A 20,440-nucleotide genomic window follows, 5' to 3' on the forward strand; every position below is an offset into this window, starting at 1 on the left:
GAGGGTGATAATGAGTTCTGTGGTGTAATGTAATGTGGATGGGTGGATAGGAGATGACTTACTTGCCAGGACTGTAGCAATAAGATCCTCTTTCTGGCCTGACACATGGAGACAGGAACAGGACAGGACAGGTTGAAATGTAGATGTGATGTTTTCACTTCAGAACTCAGCAATGATACTCACATAATGGTTGTGCTCCAGGCTGACTACATTGCAGACATGCTGAGATCTGCATCTGCAATGTAGTCAGCCTGGAACGCGACCAATAGCTCTCCCAGGTTTTTGAATAGAGCATCTGGTTAAGCCTACACACAATAACTAACAACAAATACGTGCTCCCGAGTGGCGCAGCCATCTAAGGCACTGCATCTCAGTGCTAGAGGCGCCACTACAGAAAACTGGTTCAATCTTGGGCTGTATGACAACCGGCCGTGATTGGGAATCCCATAGGGCGGCCCACAATTGGCCCAGCGTCGTTCGGGTTAGGGTTTGGCTGGGGTGGGCCGTAATTGTAAAGAATAATTTATTCTTAACTGACTTGCCTAGTTAAAAAAATATATACAATACTAACAATACAACACTCACAATACTCACACCATCACCAATCCCTATAACTCCATAAGGCCTAATATATAATACAAAACACACCAGGGGTGGCTGGTGGGCGGAGATATCGGAGGATGGGCTTAGTATAATGTCTGGAATGGAATAAATGGATTGGTGTCCTCCGCTTTTGCAAGTCATGTGTTTGATACCTTTCCATCCTCCAATAGCTCCACTCACCAGCCTCCTCTATAATACACCAAACAATGATAGGTGTGTGTGTGTGTTACAGTGTGGTCTACCTGGTCCAGGTGAGCTGATGAGGTCGCTGATGTCATCAATGGGGGCGGGGACGGGGTGGAGGGGGGAGGGGATCTTCCCCAGGGGGGCGTCGCCCTTCCAATCCCTCTCTCCCTCCTTCGGCTGCTCCAATACACACTACACACAGTAGAGAGAAGGTTGATGATTCTTAACTTGTAACTTGTGTAAATCTTTCATTCACAATTTTGACATCAGTCTTAAAGGCCTGCTACATTGGATGTGTAACTTTAGCAGATTGCGAGGCATCCCACTCATTTCAATGAACCCTGGGCGTAGTAAGCAGCATGGCTCCGCAAGGAAATTAAACTTTGGTTCTATTTTTAAGAATTCGATGCAGATAAAACCCTATTGGTTTTCACCACGCCTCAGTATATCATGTGATGTGTGTGTGTGTGTGTGTGTGTGTGTGTGTGTGTGTGTGTGTGTGTGTGTGTAGGTGGGTTCTTCCATCCTTGTGAGGATGTAAAACCCTCCAAAGTCCCTACAAGGATAGTAACACAAGGAAAATTGTCCCTCGTGGGAGGTTATTTAAAGGTAAGGGGTTAGGTTTAGGGTTACAATTAAGGTTAGGGTTAAAATTAGGGTAAGGGGTTGGTGGATAGATTTAGGAGTTAGGTTTAGGGTTATGGTAAGGTTTACGGTTAGGGGTTAGGTAAAATCCTTTTAGGTCACCATGAGGATAGAAGAATATAACATGCGTGTGTGTATGTGTGGTCTCCTCACCTCGCCGTTGTCCTCCATCAGAGCAGCTAGCTGTCTCTCTCTCTGGTCCAAAAGACTCACATGTTTGATGGGGTTGGTCAAGGCCTCAGCATACTCTAACATAAACACACAACACAACACAAAAGTGAGCAATGTGCCTAGACCTAGTACACATACACACACTTAGTAATGTTTGTTGCTCTTGGAATTTAACTACAGAAAATGCTATCATCAAAGTAATTTTCTTAGTAGGCGATGTCAGAGTTCAGCATGTCTGTAAATTCAGGATAGACGGATGATACCCCAGTTTCTGATTTGTTATTACGACATGGAAGATAACGAAGTGGAAATGAACAGGTTTTCTTGGTCGCAATTTCAGATAACTCAGTTCTGTAGTCATTTACATTACATTTAAGTCATTTAGCAGACGCTCTTATCCAGAGCGACTTACAAATTGGTGAATTCACCTTCTGACATCCCTAGAGGTTATGGGTAATATAGTCCTAAGGGGTCATGTGCAGTGTAGTCATTGGGGGTTATGGGTAATATAGTCCTAGGGGGTTAAGGGTAGTGTAGTCCTAGGAGGTTATGGATAGTGTAGTTTCTTACCCTGGTGTTCATTAGGAATGTAGTCTTGAGCCTCGGTGTAGACCAATAGAGAGGGAAGCAACAGAGGCTGGTTCATCTCATTCTTCAGACTGATGTAGTGGTAACCTACACACACACACAAGATGACAGCATTGAAAGAACAGACTGTACGATACAAGATCAAAAAGATCCGCACGCACGCAGCCAGGCAGACAAACACAGTACTGACCCGGTCGGATGGTTGACACAGGGCAGATCCGATGTCCGAGGAACTTCCCGTTCTCCTCAAACACAGCTATCCTCAGAGAGGCCAGAGTGGGCAGGACCACCTACACACAGAATGCTGTTACCTTGTGTATGTTTGCATCGTTATGTGTGTATATTGTTATACATTGAGTGTATGAAACATTAGGAACACATTCCTAATATTGAGTTGCACCCCCTTTTGCCCTCAGGACAGACTCAATTCGTCAGGGCATGGACTCTACAAGGTGTTGAAAGCATTCCACAGGGATGCTGGCCAATGTTGAATCCAATGCTTCCCACAGTTGTGTCAAGTTAGCTGGATGTCCTTAGGGTGGTGGACCATTCTTGATACAACTGGGAAACTTTTGAGCGTGAAAAACCCAGCGGCGTTGCAGTTCTTGACACACTCAAGCCGGTGTGCCTGGCACCTACTACCATACCCCGTTCAAAGCAACTTAAACCTTTGTCTTACCCATTCACCCCCTGAATGGCACACATACCCAATCCATATCTCAATTTAAATCAAATGTTATTTTTCACATGCGCCAAAAACAGGTGTAGACTTTACCGTGAAATGCTTACTTTCAAGCCCTTTTCCAACAATACAGTTAAAAAGTAAGAAAATTAACAAAAGGTTAAAAAGAAAATAGTATCACAATAAAATAACGAGGCCTATTTACAAGGAGTACTGGTACTGAGTCAGTGTACTGGGGTATGAGGTAGTTGGAGTGACTGACAGAGGTAATATATACAGTACATAGGTTGGATTCACCTGCTCAGTCTGTGTCATGGAAAGAGCAGGTGTTCCTAATGTTTTTCACACTGTGTGAGTGTGTGTATCGATATGGTGTGTGTGTCTCTTCAGCCTGTAATAACGTTACCTTGTTGAAGACAAAAGTCTCATCGTCCCAGACTGGGTCCAGGCTGTTACCATTGGAAGTTCTGGTACGGTACTTCCTCTTTGTGTCAGCAGGAAGTCCAAATATGTCCACTTCCACGTACACACCCACTTTCTTATCGGTCAGGAACTGGCCCGAGATCACCTGGAGACGGAGGGATGGAGAGAAGGAGATAGTTACAGACATATACGTACATACACACACACACACGTAACCCCACCGCCCCACCCTCACCCGCCCCGAGGCACACATACCCACTTACCCTGATCTTGACAGTGTTGGCTACGATGCCGTCCACTATGTTTTCAGTGAAGGGGTCAAAGTGTTTGTCTGTCCTTCTCATGAATTCTGGTTTGAGCAGGTAACCACTGTGTCCATTATACTCAAACACACCCATGTTCAACTGCATGGGCAGGTCTGAGAGAGAGGGGGAGAGAGGGAGATTGTCAGTCATGGAAATAAGTGAAGCAGGGGGACAGAAGACATAACAGAGGGAAAGAGAGAGGGATGAGAGCGAGATGAGAAAATAATAAAGAAAGGTATGCGAAGATAAGAAGAGTTCAGGTATAAGGATGAAAGATCGACATACCGAGTGTCTGGAAGTTTAGCGCCACCATCTGACAGCCTACGTTCCAGAAGAGTTGGGGCATGTAGTTTGAACTATCAACTCTCGTCCCTTTAGGATAGATACGACTCAGCTGCTTCTTATTGTACTCAACAAACTCGATGGGTGCACTCTTCAGTGTGTCCATACCCTTGGTCTCCACAAATGATGACATCTCAAAATACTTATTCCTCTCTGTGAGAGAGAGAAAATATATACAAATCAGTTCAAATCAATCAATATGTCAGTGTGTGTCTCTTGGCTAATAATGAACTATGAATTAGTAATTTAGCTAGCCTTATGCACTACATGAGTGGAGTGATGAGGCGTAATGACACCTATCCGCTCACACATACACACGCACACCAATGATGCACATCATTGACACACACATACATACACACACACACACCTTGCTTGCTATCATCAGACGCACACACTCACTGTTTGCAACCTCAAAGCTCTTGAACTTGACAGGTTCTATGTAGTTGACAAGAGTAGACATCTCCTCTGTCGCATTTACCTCACTACTGGCAGTACCCTGAGACAGAGAGAGAATTGTTATGTGTTCATTTTATCACTGGGCTGACCCATATCAATAGAAGTCTTCAGGGATCAATGAAAGTCAATCAATAAATAGAGGTTTCACCTCATCAGAGTTTGGTTTCTTCAGTTCAGCCACAGGTTCATCTTCCTCCTCCTCATCACTCTCTCCCTCCCCTCCTAGAAAACATACACAAACAACTGTTACCAATATCCTCCATCTATCCAGCCACCCATTTATCAATCCATCCATCCATCCTTCTCTCCCCTTCCTCTCTCCATCCCCCCTCCCCAGCATGTTCTTCATTCAAGATGTGAACTGACCAATTGACTTCCGAGGATCTCCGTCCTTGACCAGACTCTCTGCCAGCTTCTCTTCCCCATTGGACAGCAGCTGGCCCCCCTCGCTGTCACTGAATGGGAAGTCTATATATACACACACACACACACACACACACACACACACACACACACACACACACACACACACACACACACACACACACACACACACACACACACACACACACACACACACACACACACACACACACACACACACACACACACTTTAGCAGACATTTAGTGCATTCATCTTAAGATAGCTACGTGGGACAACCACATATCACAGGCAAAGAAAGTACATTTTTTCCTCAATAAAGTAGCTATCATTATAGTCTGAGCTAGAGGGGGGGGGAATCAAGTACAAGTGCGGTGAGGCGGATTATTTAAGATACTGTTTTCAGCAAAAGGACAGGGACTCTGTCCTAGCTTCAGGGGGAAGCTGGTTCCAGGACAGGGAAGAGCTTGGACTGGGCTGAGCGGGTGCACTGCCCTCCCGTGTAGAGGAACGGGGAACTTGGGAAGGTTGAAAACCAGGCGGTGCTGCAGCGTTCTGAATAGGTTGCAGGGGTTTGATCACACAAGAGGGGTGTCCAGCCAACCGCGAGTATAATAATAATATAATATAATATAATATATCCCATTTAGCAGACGCTTTTGTCCAAAGCGACTTACAAGTCGGCTGGGGCCACTACTTTTACATATGGGTGGCCCCAGCGGGAATCGAACCCACGACGCTTGGCGTTGCAAGCGCCATGCTCTACCGACTGAGCCACACAGGACCGAGTAGCAGTACTCTAGATGGGAGAGGACATGCGCCTGGATTAGGACCCGCACCGCTTCCTGTGTGAGGTAGAATTGTACTTCACGGATGTTGTAGAGTATGAACCTGCAGGAGCAAGTCACTGCTTTGATGTTTACAGAGAATGACAGGGTGGTGTCCAGGGACACGCCAAGGTTCTTTGCACTCCAGGAGAGCGACACTGTGAAGTTGTCAACTGGCCTTTCCTGGGAGAAAGAGCAACGCTTGTCGAGGTTGAGCTTGAGGTGGTGGGCTGACATCCAAGTTGAGATATCTGCCAGGCACGCAGAGATCCATGTCACCACCTGGGTGTCAGAAGCGGGGAAGTAGAAAATTAGTTGAGTGCCATCCGCATAGCAATGATAGGAGAGACCATGTGAGGATATGACGGAGCTGAGTGACTTGGTGTATAGAGAGAAGAGGAGAGGGGCCTAGAACTAAGCCCTGGGGGACACCAGTAGTGAGAGTACGTGGTGCAGACACAGATCCTCTCCACGTCACCTGGTAGGAGTGGCCTGCCAGGTGGGATGCAATCCAAAAGTGTGCAGAGCCTGACACGAACAGCCCTAAGAGGATGGAGGAGAGGATCTGATGATTCATGGTGTTGAAGGGAGCGGATAGATCTAGGAAGATAAGAACAGAAGAGAGAGAGTCAGCTTTGGCAGTGCGGAGAGCCTTCATGAGATGAGCAGTCTCTGGTTAGGGTCAAGAAGATCATTCTGAGAGAGATAACGAAAAAGTTAATCAGAGAAGGGATATAGGTCTATAGTTTTTGACGTCAGATGAGTGTTGGTTTCTTGAGAAGGGGAGCGACTCGGGCCATTTTGAAGTCAGACTCATCCCTGACCACTGAGTTGATGAAGGAGGTGGAATGGGAGAAGGTCTCCAGAGATGGTCTGGAGGAGGCAGGCAGGGATGGGGCCGAGCAGGCAGGTTGTCGGGCGGCCATACCTCACTAGTCACAGGATTTCATCTGGAGATAGTGGGGAGAAAGAGGTCAAGGCATAAGGTAGTTCTGTGTGAGTGACACTAGTGGACTCAATAGGCTGAGTGAATGAGTAGTGGATGTCTTCAACCTTTTTTTTCAGTGGTTGAAAAAGTTGTCCGCAGGATTTTTTTGTCTCATTTTGTCTGTCATAGTTGAAGTGTACCTATGATGAAAATTACAGGCCTCTCATCTTGTAAGTGGGAGAACTTGCACAATTGGTGGCTGACTAAATACTTTTTTGCCCCACTGTAAGTATTTGATACATCAGAAAAGCAGATCTTAATATTTGGTACAAAAACCTTTGTTTGCAATTACAGAGATCATACATTTCATGTAGTTCTTGACCAGGTTTGCACACACTGCAGCAGGGATTTTGGCCGACTCCTCCATACAGATCCTTAAGGTTTCGGGGCTGTCGCTGGGCAAGACGGACTTTCAGCTCTCTCCAATGATTTTCTATTGGGTTCAGGTCTGAAGACTGGCTAGGCCACTCCAGGACCTTGAGATGCATTTTTTTTTTTTTAACTTTATTTAACTAGGCAAGTCAGTTAAGAACAAATTCTTATTTTCAATGACGGCCTAGGAAGTGGGTTAACTGCCTGTTCAGGGGCAGAACGACAGATTTGTACCTTGTCAGCTTGGGGATTTGAACTTGCAACCTTCCAGTTACTACTCCAACGCTCTAACCACTATGCTTCTTACAGAGCCACTCCTTAGTTGCCCTGACTGTGTGTTTCGGGTCATTGCCACAACCCATCCTCAATGCTCTTACTGAGGGAAGGAGGCTGTTGGCCAAGATCTCGCGATACATGGCCCCATCCATCCCCCCCTCAATATGGTGCAGTCGTCCTGTTCCCTTTGCAGAAAAGCATCCCCAAAGAATGATGTTTCCACCTCCATGCTTCACAGTTGGGATGGTGTTCTTGGGGTTGTACTCATCCTTCTTCTTCCTCCAAACACGGCGAGTGGAGTTTAGACCAAAAAGCTCTATTTTTGTCTCATCAGACCACATGACCTTCTCCCATTCCTCCTCTGGATCATCCATATGCTCATTGGCCAACTTCAGACGGGCCTGGACATGCGCTGGCTTGAGCAGGGGGACCTTGCGTGCGCTGCAGGATTTTAATCCATGACGGCGTAGTGTGTTACTAATGGTTTTCTTTGAGACTGTGGTCTCCAGCTCTCTTCAGGTCATTGACCAGGTCCTGCCGTGTAGTTCTGGGCTGATCCCTCACCTTCCTTATGATCATTGATGCCCCACAAGGTGAGATCTTGCATGGAGCCCCAGACCGAGGGTGATTGACCGTCATCTTGAACTTCTTCCATTTTCTAATAATTGCGCCAACAGTTGTTGCCTTCTCACCAAGCTGCTTGCCTATTGTCCTGTAGCCCATCCCAGCCTTGTGCAGGTCTACAATTTTATCCCTGATGTCCTTACACAGCTCTCTGATCTTGGCCATTGTGGAGAGGTTGGAGTCTGTTTGATTGTGTGTGTGGACAGGTGTCTTTTATACAGGTAACGAGTTCAAACAGGTGCAGTTAATACAGGTGATGAGTGGAGGACAGGCGGGCTTCTTAAAGAAAAACTAACAGGTCTGTGAGAGCCGGAATTCTTACTGGTTGGTAGGTGATCAAATACTTATGTCATGCAACAAAATGCAAATGAATTACTTAAAAATCATACAATGTGATTTTCTGGATTTTTTTAAAATTTCCGTCTCTCACAGTTGAAGTGTACCTATGCTAAAAATTACAGACCTCTACATGCTTTGTAAGTAGGAAAACCTGCAAAATCGGCAGTGTATCTAATACTTGTTCTCCCCACTGTATTTGACCAATATGGAGAGTGATGGAGTGCAGCATCAGATGACCTGACCTCCACAACCACCCAATCTCAAGCCAATTGAGAAGGATTGGAATGAGCTGAAGTGCAGAGTGAAGGAAAAGCAGCCAACAAGTGCTCAGCATATGTTGGAAAAGCATTCCAGGTGAAGCTGGCTGAGAGAATGTCAAGAGTGTCCAAAGCTGTCATCAAAGCAATGGGTGGCTACTTTGAGGAATCTAAATCTAAAATATATTTTGATTTGTTTAACACTTTTTTGGTTACTACATGATTCCATATGTGTTATTCCATAGTTTTGATGTCATCACTATTATTCTACAATGTAGTGTGTGTGTGTGTGTGTGTGTGTGTGTGTGTGTGTGTGTGTGTGTGTGTGTGTGTGTGTGTGTGTGTGTGTGTGTGCGTGCGTGCGTGCGTGTGTGTGGTGTCGGTATGCATTTGTGTTATGTGTATGTGAATGTGTGTGGGTATTGTGTGAGAAAAAACAACAACATTAATACCTTATTTATGCAGAGCCTTTGCTTTGAGACTCAAAATTGAGGTCAGGTGCATTCTGTTTCCATTGATCATGCTTGACATGTTTCAACAACTTGATTGTAGTCCACCTGTGGTAAATTCAATTGATTGGACATGATTTGGAAAGGCACACACCTGTCTATATAAGGTTGACAGTGCATGTCAGAGCATAAACCAAGCCATGAGGCCAAAGGACATGTCTGTAAAGCTCATAGACTGGATTGTGTCGAGACACAGATCTGGGGAAGGGTACCAAAACATTTCTGCAGTATTGAAGGTCCACAAGAACACAGTGTCCTCCATCATTCTTAAATGGAAGAAGTTTGGAACCACCAAGACTTGTCCTAGAGCTGGCCGCCTGGCCAAACTGAGCAATCGGGGGAGAAGGGCCTTGGTAAGGGAGGTGATCAAGAACCTGATGGTCACTCTGACAGAGCTCTAGAGTTCCTATGTGGAGAACTTTCCAGAATGACAACCATCTCAACACCACCAATCAGGCCTTTATGGTAGAGTGGCCAGACGGAAGCCACTCCTCAGTAAAAGGTACATGACAGCTCGCTTGGAGTCTACCAAAAGGCACCTAAAGTCTCTCAGAACATGAGAAACAAGATTGAACTCTTTGGACTGATTGCCAAGCGTCACTTCTGGAGGAAACCTGGCACCATCCCTACGGGTAAGCATGGCGGTGGCAGCATCATGCTGTGGGGATGTTTGTCAGAAGCAGGGACTGGGAGACTAGTCAGGATCGAGGGAAAGATGAACAGAGCAAAGTACAGAGAGATCCTTGATGAAAACCTGAAGTTTCCCCTTTCAACGGGACAACAACCCTAAGCACACAGCCAAGATAACGCAAGAGTGGCTTCTGGACAAGTCTCCGAATGTCCTTGAGTGGCCCAGCCAGAGTGACCCAGCCGGACTTGAACCCGGTCGAACATCTCTGGAGATACCTGATAATAGCTGTGCAGCGACGCTCCCCATCCAACCTGAAAGAGCTTGAGTGGATCTGCAGAGAAAAATGGGAGAAACTCCCCAAATACAGGTGTGCCAAACGTGTAGCTTCATACTCAAGAAGACTTGAGGCTGTAATCGCTGTCGAACGTGCTTCAACAATGTAAAGGGTCTGAATACTTGTGTAAATGTGGTATTTCCATTATTTTTTTATATACATTTGCAAATATGTCTAAAAACCTGTTTTTGCCTTGTCATTATGGGGTATTTTGATGAGAAAGAAAAATTATGTAATACATTTTAGAATAAGGCTGTAACGTAACAAAATTTTGAAAAAGTCAAAGGGTCTGAATACTATAATGTATATACCGTTAACAGGTGAAGCCTGCTCCAGAGCGTCTATTTCTCCGGTCCTCCTCCTCATGTTGCCCCCGCTGGACGCTCTGTGGTGGTGCTTCTTCTTGTTCTTTATCAGAATCTTACCCAGCAGCTCCTGGGGCGAGGGTAAGGGCTGAACAGGGATCAGCTATAGAAATGGAGAGATAATATAATACATTAGTAAAAAAGTTTAACGGCTTATCTAGAACCAGCTCCTAAAGCAGGGATCATCAACTAGATTCAGCCGCGGGCCAATTTTATCTTGAGTGGCTGGTCGTGGGGCCCAGAACATAAGAATGTTTTTCTTTTTTTCTTTTCTTATTTTTTGAAGAATAATTCCAAATAATTAGTTGACTGCAAATTACCCACAAAAATAATATATAATATTTGACAAAAAAAGATATAATTTCAAACCTTGCTTATATTTGTATACAATCACGTCTTTCTACTTTGGGTGGGAATATTTTTATCATTAGTATCATTTGAAACTGTCCTAAAGGATTAGACACAGCATAATGAAGAAAAAAACATTCCTTACCCCAGGAAACTTCATCAGAGCCTCACATAATTATGTTTATTACGTAGAGGCTCTTATTGTCCCATTATGCCGAAACATAAGCCTTTTTGTAAGTCCCGTGAATAAACGTAGCAGTTCCATGAGTGCAGAGTGCTATTTTTTCTTCTTCTTTCTTTATTCTTTTAAGTATTCTGGGGTAAGGAATTTTTTTTTTTCAAGTACCTCAGTCGAGCACCTGATTCCCCTTTTGTGTTTAAGCTGGGCTGAAGCGCATTTGGGTACTCTTTTATTTACACCATAATGAATGTTGGTCATGTGCAGCAGGTGGCAGTCCTATCACCTCTGATGATAGAACATCTGCTGTCATTTTCTGTTTCATTCCACCCAGCAGGTGCTCTACTGCACAAGGTCTGTTATGGTGTGTCCCGCCCTTAAGAATCACCCCAACCCTGACATCTAACCCCTAACCCTAACCCTTGACCTCTAACCCTTAGCCAGGCCTACCGGGTATTTCTCTAGAGGGTCGATGAGGAGGGCGTCGCCAAAAATAGTCCTACAATATTCCGCCATCTTGGCCTGCTGCTTCGCCCTGAGAGAGGGATGGTACGAGGGGGACGAGAGAAATAGAAAGAGAAAAAAATGAATGGAATAAGAGAGAGATACTTTTTAGATTTTTAGTTTTTCTTTCAATGAGCCATTCTCCTTATCACTATCCAGAATGATCACTCACGAGTCAACATGGTTTTCAAAGGAGAGGATTACGGGATAGGGAGAGGTCTTAAACGCACTTTCTGCTATTGCTTCAATCACCTCCTATAGGAGAGAGACAGAGAAGAGACAGAGAGAGTGTGAGAGAGGGAGAGGTCAAAAATAGAATTCCATTTCAGACACATCCAATAATATGTGGTTAAGAACCTTAAAGGGTATCTCCGTGGACATGGTGAAGCCTTGTGTGATGCATACTGAACAGAAATATAAAACACTTTCAAAGATTTTACTGAATTACAGTTCATATAAGGAAACCAGTCAATTGAAATAAATTAATTAGGCCCTAATCTATGGATTTCACATGACTGGGAACACAGTTCTGCATCTGTTGGTCACAGATACCTTAAAAAAAAAAAAAAGGTAGGGGCGTGTAACCATTTGCTTCGTGATGCGCTACACATTTCCTTCGCATAGAGTTGATCAGGCTGATGATTGTGGCCTGTGGAATGCTGTCCCACTCCTCTTCAATGGCTGTGTGAAGTTGCTGGATATGTAAACTTTATTTAACTAGGCAAGTCAGTTAAGAACAAATTCTTATTTACAATGACGGCCTACCCCGGAGGGAACTGAAACACACTGTCGTACAGGTCGGTCCAGAGGATCGCAAACATGCTCAATAGGTGACATGTCTGTTGAGTTTCCAGGCCATGGAAGAACTGAGACATTTTCAGCTTCCAGGACTTGTGTATAAATCCTTGCAACGTGGGGCCGTGCCATATCATCCTGAAACATGAGGTGATGGCGGCAGAAGATTGGGCCTCAGGATCTCGCATACGGTATCTCTGTGCATTCAAATATTCATTGATAAAATGCAATTGTGTACGTTGTCTGTAGCTTATGCCTGCCTATACCATAACCCCACCGCCATCATCTGACACTCTGTTCACAAAATTGACATCAGCAAACCACTTGCCCACACAACACCATACACGTGGTCTGCAGTTGTGAGGCCGGTTGGACGAACTGCCAAATTCTCTAGAGGCAGCTTATGGTAGAGAAATGAACATCCAATTCTCTGGCAACAGCTCCGTTGGACATTCCTGCAGTCAGCATGTCAATTGCAAGCTTCTTCAAAACTTGAGACATCTGTGGCATTGTGTTGTGTGACAAAAACTGCACATTTTAGAGTGGCCTTTTATTGTCCCCAGCAGAAGATGCATTTGTGTAATGATCATGCTGTTAAATCAGATTATTGATATGCCACACCTGCCAGATTGGTGGATTATCTTGGCAAAGCAGAAATGCTCACTAAGAGGGATGTAAACAAATTTGTGCACAAAATTTGAGAGAAATAACCTTTTTTGTGCATATGGAAAATTTCAGGGATCTTTAATTTCAGCTTACGAAACACTTTACAAACACTTTACAGCTTATAAACGCACTTCACATGTTGCGTTTATATTTTTGTTCAGTGAAGAAGTAAACACACATACTGAACCCCCCCACCACACACACACACACCTTGAAGGGTATCTCAGTGGTCATGGTAAAGCCGTGCGTGATGTAAGGTTCTTCATCCTGGGGCCGTCCTTTCCAACAGTCCAGCTCTATACAGCGACAGCCGGTCAGCAACACCTGGCGATACATCTCTACCGATGACAGACCTGTCAACTGACCAACTGTGTGGTGGGAGGGGGGTTAAGGTAAGAATGAGTGAGATGAGTGTGCGAGTAGCAAGTGTATCATTGTGTGTGTGTGTGGCATGTGTATCCATGTGCGGTGTGTATGCGTGTGTGGGTGGGTGAGAGGATACCTAGTCAGTTGCACTGAATGCGTTCAACTGAAATGTGTCTTCCACATTTAACCCCTCTGAATCAGAGAGTTGCGGAGGGCTATCTGAATCAACGTCCATGTCATTGGCGCCTGGGGAGCAGTTGTGCTTGTGGATTAACTGCCTTCCTCAAGGGCAGAACGGTTGATTTTTCCATCTTGCCGGCTCAGGGATTCAAACCAGCGACCTTTCAGTTACTTAACCGCTAGGCTACCCGTGTGTGTTTAGCTGTGAGGCTTGTCTGTGTGCATATCTCAGTGTGTGTGAACTTGTGACGTGTTTGCATGCATTTGAGCGTGTGCATTTGTGTGTGTGTCCGGGTGTGTGTCTGTGTGTGTACCTACCTGTGAGGTATGTGTTGTGTGAAGAGTTGATAAAGTAGTGGGACAGGGGCTGGTTCATATCATCTATGATGTCTAGTCTCTCTGGTGGGACGATGGTATTCTCCTCTCCTCCAAGATATTTACTGAACCCCATCAGACTGATCTGGTCTGGAGAGAGGGAGAGAGAGAAAGGGAAGGAGAGAGTGAAAGTGGGAAGGGAAGTGAGTGAGTGATCAAAAATAAACACATACAGGTGTCTGTGCAAACACATATACACACACACAACAACCACAAACACAGTCTCTCTCTGGCCCCATTACCTCTCTCCAGCTGGCTAGCGTTGCTCTCATATTTCTCCATCAGTTGTCTGATCTGCTCTCTCTTCAGAGGAGGATAGAGGACCTCGTTGAGACGAGAGTCTCTCTGACGACGGTTTATAAAGTCTGTCAGCTGATCCAATGAGAGGAACGGCTTTCCCCTAGAACCACTGGGGTCAAGAGAAAATAGTGTTGAGATTTGAATCTGGCATCATAACATGCTATTTTGATGTATGTGTGCGCTTGTTTGTTTGTGTGTGTATGTGCGCATGTTCATGCATTCGTGTGTGAGTGACTCACAGCTCGACAAAGATGCGTTCTATCTCTGGTCGTAGACAGAGACTGTGTAGAAAGCTCTGGAACATTTCCCATGTAAAATCATCTGGCTTAATACCCTCCACCTACAGAGGTTGCGAGGGATGAAGGGAGGTGGAGAGAGGGAGGCAGGGAGAAAGAGGCAGTTAACCCACTGTTCCTAGGCCATCATTGAAAATAAGAATTTGTTCTTAACTGACTTGCCTAGTTAAATAAAGGTAAAAAAAAGTGTCCGTTGAAAGGCTTCTACACATTTATCAATCTAACAATTGATCTAGGAGGAAGGGATGCGCAACTAAGGTACACAATAGTACATGTTGGTAGATAGAAGGTGCTGGTAAAATTGGTCATCAAAAAGAAAGGAGCTAGATTATCAAAAAAATACAACTCCAAGCTAGAAGTATCAGAACACTTAGAAAGGTAGTTCTAATCTTAAAAATGACAAGAATAAGAAATCAATATATTCCATAGTACACTAGAACACAGCAAAACATGAACAACAACAGTCTAAACATAGCTGAGGGCAATTGAGCAAAATGTCCACTAGATGACAGCAAATGGACCTATCACAACCCTACAGGAAGGGTGAGAAATCCATATCTTCATTTCAACCAGGGTATTTTGTGGCCTGTAGTTTGTAAATCCAAAAACTTTCCCTTTGGTTTAACTGTTTAAGACGGTCCCCTTTTCTAATAGAGGCCAGAATATGATCAATACCCCTAGCTTGTAGGGGGGCAGGATTGCCATGGTTAGAACTACCGTTCTAAGTGTTCTGATACTTCTAGCTTGGAGTTGTATTTTTATGATAACCTAGCTACAGTATTTCACATTTTAATGTGTATAGTATTGTTTACTAGGTTTGTCTAATCAATTTTGTCACAACTCCCTCTTCCAATTGGGGCTAATTGGAAAAGCTGTTCAAGAGGGGATATTGTATTATTTTTTTCCCGTACTCCCTGACGAAAGCCATGTAGCCTGAAACGCTGCATTGCCTTCTATTGAACATGCCATACTAATAAAGGCATTTTTAATTAATTATGTGAAGAGTGCCTTGGTCCCGCTTTCTTTTTGATAACTATTGATCTGTTGGGTACTTTTCCCCGCAACACCAACTGGTGTAGCTACGGCTACAACTGGTGTAGCTACGGCTACACTTAATCAAGATTCTCTCAACAACTGTCCGTAGATGGTTGGGTTGGCTTTAGTTTAATAGATGTGTAAAAGCTTTGACAGTCAGTTTACCAGCCCTTCTGTTATTGAATCAGCAGGGGGCAGAATGGGACAATAATAACACACACAGGCCTGGTATGACCAGCTACATACAACAGTTACCAGGGCAGCACAGTATGTTGCCAAGGCACTGTTGTGTGTGTGTGTGTGTGTGTGTGTGTGTGTGTGTGTGTGTGTGTGTGTGTGTGTGTGTGTGTGTGTGTGTGTGTGTGTGTGTGTGTGTGTGTGTGTGTGTGTGTGTGTATTCATAGGGAGAAATGGTCTTCGACTAAAGCCTCCCGCATGCAATTTTACACCCAACTACGCAGTATTTATCAAGTGAAAAAATGTGCATGAAAACGAGTCATCTGTCGTTGAATGACAACAAACTCTTCATTGAAGAATCCCTACTGTTGACCAATGACAGACAAAGGTGCAAAGACTTGAATTTGTGTACACGAATAGCCGATAAAACCCTTGCCGAAAACCAAATCATCACAAAATGTTGTAATAATACAGTATATGCACAAACTGTTCTGAACTATTTCAGATGGGAAGCATGCGGACGCCTTAAGAGACACCACAATATTACGGAGGAAATGGGTTTGAACTTTAACCTTTGAACCTGACTTTGCAATGCTTTCAGCAGTTCACATATGCTGATCAGCTCTAGGGGCAACTTCATCCTACACCGTATTTACTGTAAAATGGAGGATTGTGGATGAATCTGATAACTGATAACTGTGCCAGACAGGTTAGAGATGAGGTTATTGGTTATAGATCAAGATAATGATTGCCCTGATCAGACCGCACTATTCCAACCACATGAATAAATGAAGGATTGTGGATCAATAATAATTTTACTCATAACTATGACAGAGAGGTGATTGATAGTTAATTAATTGATTGAGTGATTGATAGATTACCCTGTTGGTGACCAAACCACACTGCTCCAGCGCTGTCTCCACTCGCTTCTTATCAGAAAACATCTTAAGAATACTGAGCGAGAAAGAGGGAGGAAGGGAAAGATGGAGAGGGGTAGGGAGGGAGAGAGGGAGACAGAATGAGGCAGGGAGACAGAGGGAGGAAGACGAGGAGGGGAGGGGAGAGAGAGCGAGAGAATTGTTCAGCATTGCTGATTTGGCAACACAAAAAAAAATGTCACGCCAATAAAGCATTTAAACTGAATTGAAATGGAGAGAGATGGAGGGGGAGAGCATGTGTTATTGTTAGAATCCATCTTACTAAATTGGATGTAATAATTAAGTTCACATAAGCACTTTGCATTTAGTTTGTAAACAAAATGTTACATGGCTGGATTTCAGTTTCATTAAAATTAGTTGAGAGGGATAGCGAGCGAGAAGGAGAGAAAGAGAGAGAGTAGGTAGTGAACAACAGAGGGAGAAAGTGAAACTGAGAAAAGAGAAGTGGAAAGTCATGTCTGAGAACTACGCCAGGAATGGCAGAAGTGTGTATGTGTGTGTCTCACTTCTTCACTGGAATCTTTCCATCCTGATTCACCTGCAACTTTAACTTGGTGTACCTGAGAGAGACAGAGAGAGAGAGAGAGAGAGAGAGAGAGCATCAAAAAACATGCTATTGCAGTATGAGTTTGATGCACACCACACACACACACAACTTACGCTTTGAGGAGGAAAGTGTTGCGAGATGCATTCTGAGACAGAATGTTTGTGGCCAGTTTAAACAGCTCCTCTGTCCACACCTGAATATACACACACACAGCGAACTATTATTATCAAGAACAGTGATACACACACACGATCAGCACTTAAAATCATAACTGTAATACTACCCACAGTTACATAAACACAAACCACAGACTCAATATCACAAAGAACACAATCAGTGCAGGGACTGAGAGACACAGGTCATGTCCCAAATGGCACCCTATTCACTATATAGTGCACTGCTTTTGACTAAGGCCAATAGGGCTCTGGTGAAAAGTAGTGCACTTTGTAGGGAATAGGGTGTCATTTGGGGGACACACAGAAGGGGATAACAGAGAGAGTGGAGGGGGAAGGAAGGAGGGAGGGAAGAGAGAGATGAATGCAAACATAAAAGAGAGAAAGGAGGAGGGAACAAACAACAGGAACAGGTGAGCAGCTCAGTGTTAGAGGTGGAGAGGAGAGAGAGAGAGAAACAGAAAAAAACGTAAGCAGAAAGAAGAGAGTGTTAGATGGAGATTATATTTGTTTATTTACAAGTCAAGGAAGGAGGAAAGATGGAATGAAGAGACAAAGGTAACAATAAAGAGAGGCAAGTGAGAGGGATTTGAGAGTTGAGTAGAGGTGTTTTCATTGTAAGTCAAGGAAGGAAGGGAGAGAGAGTGAAGGGGACAGAGGTAGCGATAGGTGAGAGGAGAGGATAAATTAAAGTGATAAAGGGGTAAGAGGAGATGAGAGGAGAGGAGAGAACAGAGTGAGAGGGATGAGACGAGAGGTCTTTCCATGGTAATACAAGGAAGGAGGGAAGAGGGAGGAAAGGGGCAGAGGGAACGAAGAAGGAGTGATAGAGGGATGATAGGAGAGAGAGGGATGAGAGAAGATAGTGATAGAGGGATGAGAGTAGTGATGGATGAGAGGGGAGGAGAGAGAAAGCTATTTCCATGGTAACCTTGGCAGTGTCTTCCTGCATGGCCTGGAAGTTGAGGAAGGATACGTTGACCAGGTCATTGCCGTGGACAACCGTTACCAGCTTCCCTTCCATGGCAACACCCCCCTCGCCTGGTTTACCGAACCCCAAAACCTCTCTGACACGTGGGTCCTACCAGAGACAATACACAACACTATAACTACACACTAAAAACATGTTACAACACATTATAAACATGTTAACCGCAGCACTTTTGTTACTGAACCCAGTGCACCTCTTAACACCGGGTCCTATGGGAGAGAACGTACAACACGTTAGTAAAATACAATATGCTAATAATATGCTAAATACACGCTAAGAACATTACTAACTACATCATAACTACAATACACATCAGTAACGCATCACTAACACATGGTCCATCAACATACAGTATATACAAAAACTAACAACATACCAACTACCATCGTCCTTCCCAGCTTTGATCATTTTTCTATACTTTACTGTTCATTCTCTATAAGAGGGATCAGCAACTACACTGAACAAAAATGTGTTGGTCCCATGTTTAATGAGCTGAAATAAAATATCCCAGAAATGTTCCATATGCACAAAAAGCATATTTCTCTCAAATTGTGTTAACAAATCTGTTTACATCCCTGTTAGTGAGCACTTTGCCAAGACCTGACAGGTGTGGCATATCCAGAGGCTGACTAAACAGCATGATCATAACAGGTGCCTCATGTGCTGAGGACAATAAAAGGCCACTTTAAAAAAAAAAAAAATCACCTTTATTTAACCAGGTAGGCTAGGTGAGAACAAGTTCTAATTTACAACTGCATCCTGGCCAAGAATAAAGCAAACCAGAAGAAAATCTATATACAGTGTGAGCAAATGAGGTAAGATAAGGGATGTAAGGCAATAAATAGGCAATGGTGGCGAAGTAATTACAATATACCAATTAGACACTGGAGTGATTGATGTGCAGAAGACAAATGTGCAAGTAGAGATACTGGGGTGCAAAGGAGCAAGATACAAAAACAATACAAGATGGGGATGAGGGAGTTGGACGAGCTATTTGCAGATGGCTATGTAAAAGTGCAGTGATCTGTGAGCTGGTGCTTAAAGATAATGAGGGAGATACGAGTCTCCAGCTTCAGGTTCGTTCCAGTCATTGGCAGCAGAGAACTGTAAGGAAAGGTGGCCAAAGGAGGAATTGGCTTTGGGGGTGACTAGTGAGATATACCTGCTGGAGCGCGTGCTACGGGTGGGTGCTGCTATGGTGACCAGCAAGCTGAGTTAAGGCGAGGCTTTACCTAGCAGAGACTTGTAGATGACCTGGAGCAAGTGGGTTTGGCGACGAGTATGAAGCGAGGGCCAGCCAACAAGAGCGTACAGCTCGCAGTGGTGAGTAGTATATGGGGCTTTGTTGACAAAACAGATGGCACTGTGATAGACTGCATCCAATTTGTTGAGTAGAGTGTTGGAGGCTATTTTGTAAATGACATCGCTGAAGTCAAGGATAGGTAGGATGGTCAGTTTTACGAGGGTATGTTTGGTCGCATGAGTGAAGGATGCTTTGTTGCGAAATAGGAAGATGATTCTAGATTTAATTTTGATTGGAGATGCTTAATGTGAGTCTTGGAAGGAGAGTTTACAGTCTAACCAGACACTTAGAATATGTGGACAACTACAAATACCTAAGTCAGAACCGTACAGAGTAGTGATGCTGGATGGGCGGGCAGGTACGGGCAGCGACCGGTTTAAGAGCATGCATTTAGTTTTACTTGCATTTAAGAGCAGTTGGAGGCCACGGAAGGAGAGTTGTATGGCATTGAAGCTCATGTGGAGGTTAGTTAACACAGTGTCCAAAGAAGGGTCAGAAATATACAGAATGGTGTCGTCTGCATAGAGGTGGATCAGAGAACCACCAGCAGCAAGAGCGACATCATTGATGTAGAGAAGAGAGTCAGCCCGAGAATTGAACCCTGTGACAACCCCATAGAGACTGCCAGAGGTCCGGACAACAGGCCCTCCGATTTGACACACTGAACTCTATCAGAGAAGCAGGCAGGGCAGTCATTTGAGAAACCAAGGCTGAAGAGTCTGCCGATAAGAATGTGGTGAATGACAGAGTCGAAAGCCTTGGTCAGGTTGATGAATACAGCTGCACAGTAATGTCTCTTATCAATGGTGGTTATGATATCGTTTAGGACCTTGAGCGTGGCTGAGGTGCACCCATGACCAGCTCTGAAACCAGATTGCATAGCTGAGAAGGTCCAGTGGGATTCAAAATGGTCGGTGATCTGTTTATTAACTTGGCTTTCGAAGACCTTATAAAGGCAGG

At 44.3% G+C, this 20,440-nt stretch overlaps 1 protein-coding gene across 3 annotated transcripts in view; it reads right to left on the minus strand.

The window, feature by feature from the left end:
* LOC135516080 (1-phosphatidylinositol 4,5-bisphosphate phosphodiesterase beta-3-like) overlaps window positions 1–20,440 on the minus strand; it is a 113,674-nt gene that overhangs the window by 22,711 nt on the left and 70,523 nt on the right. For all 3 annotated transcript variants that reach the window (XM_064940095.1, XM_064940094.1, XM_064940096.1), the window contains exons 4-25: window positions 18,118–18,267; window positions 17,127–17,206; window positions 16,973–17,026; window positions 16,410–16,482; window positions 14,260–14,360; window positions 13,963–14,129; window positions 13,664–13,810; window positions 13,010–13,167; window positions 11,511–11,593; window positions 11,285–11,369; window positions 10,255–10,411; window positions 4,771–4,872; window positions 4,553–4,626; window positions 4,348–4,444; window positions 3,889–4,098; window positions 3,562–3,716; window positions 3,282–3,443; window positions 2,384–2,483; window positions 2,176–2,280; window positions 1,588–1,682; window positions 846–981; window positions 63–98 (exon numbers count right to left, since the gene is read on the minus strand). In XM_064940095.1, coding sequence (XP_064796167.1) covers window positions 63–98; window positions 846–981; window positions 1,588–1,682; window positions 2,176–2,280; window positions 2,384–2,483; window positions 3,282–3,443; window positions 3,562–3,716; window positions 3,889–4,098; window positions 4,348–4,444; window positions 4,553–4,626; window positions 4,771–4,872; window positions 10,255–10,411; window positions 11,285–11,369; window positions 11,511–11,593; window positions 13,010–13,167; window positions 13,664–13,810; window positions 13,963–14,129; window positions 14,260–14,360; window positions 16,410–16,482; window positions 16,973–17,026; window positions 17,127–17,206; window positions 18,118–18,267 — 2,527 coding nt within the window. The remainder of the gene's footprint in view (window positions 1–62; window positions 99–845; window positions 982–1,587; window positions 1,683–2,175; window positions 2,281–2,383; window positions 2,484–3,281; window positions 3,444–3,561; window positions 3,717–3,888; window positions 4,099–4,347; window positions 4,445–4,552; window positions 4,627–4,770; window positions 4,873–10,254; window positions 10,412–11,284; window positions 11,370–11,510; window positions 11,594–13,009; window positions 13,168–13,663; window positions 13,811–13,962; window positions 14,130–14,259; window positions 14,361–16,409; window positions 16,483–16,972; window positions 17,027–17,126; window positions 17,207–18,117; window positions 18,268–20,440) is intronic.

The sequence above is a fragment of the Oncorhynchus masou genome, chromosome 27, assembly GCF_036934945.1.
Source record: "Oncorhynchus masou masou isolate Uvic2021 chromosome 27, UVic_Omas_1.1, whole genome shotgun sequence".
Taxonomy (NCBI): Eukaryota; Metazoa; Chordata; class Actinopteri; order Salmoniformes; family Salmonidae; genus Oncorhynchus; species Oncorhynchus masou.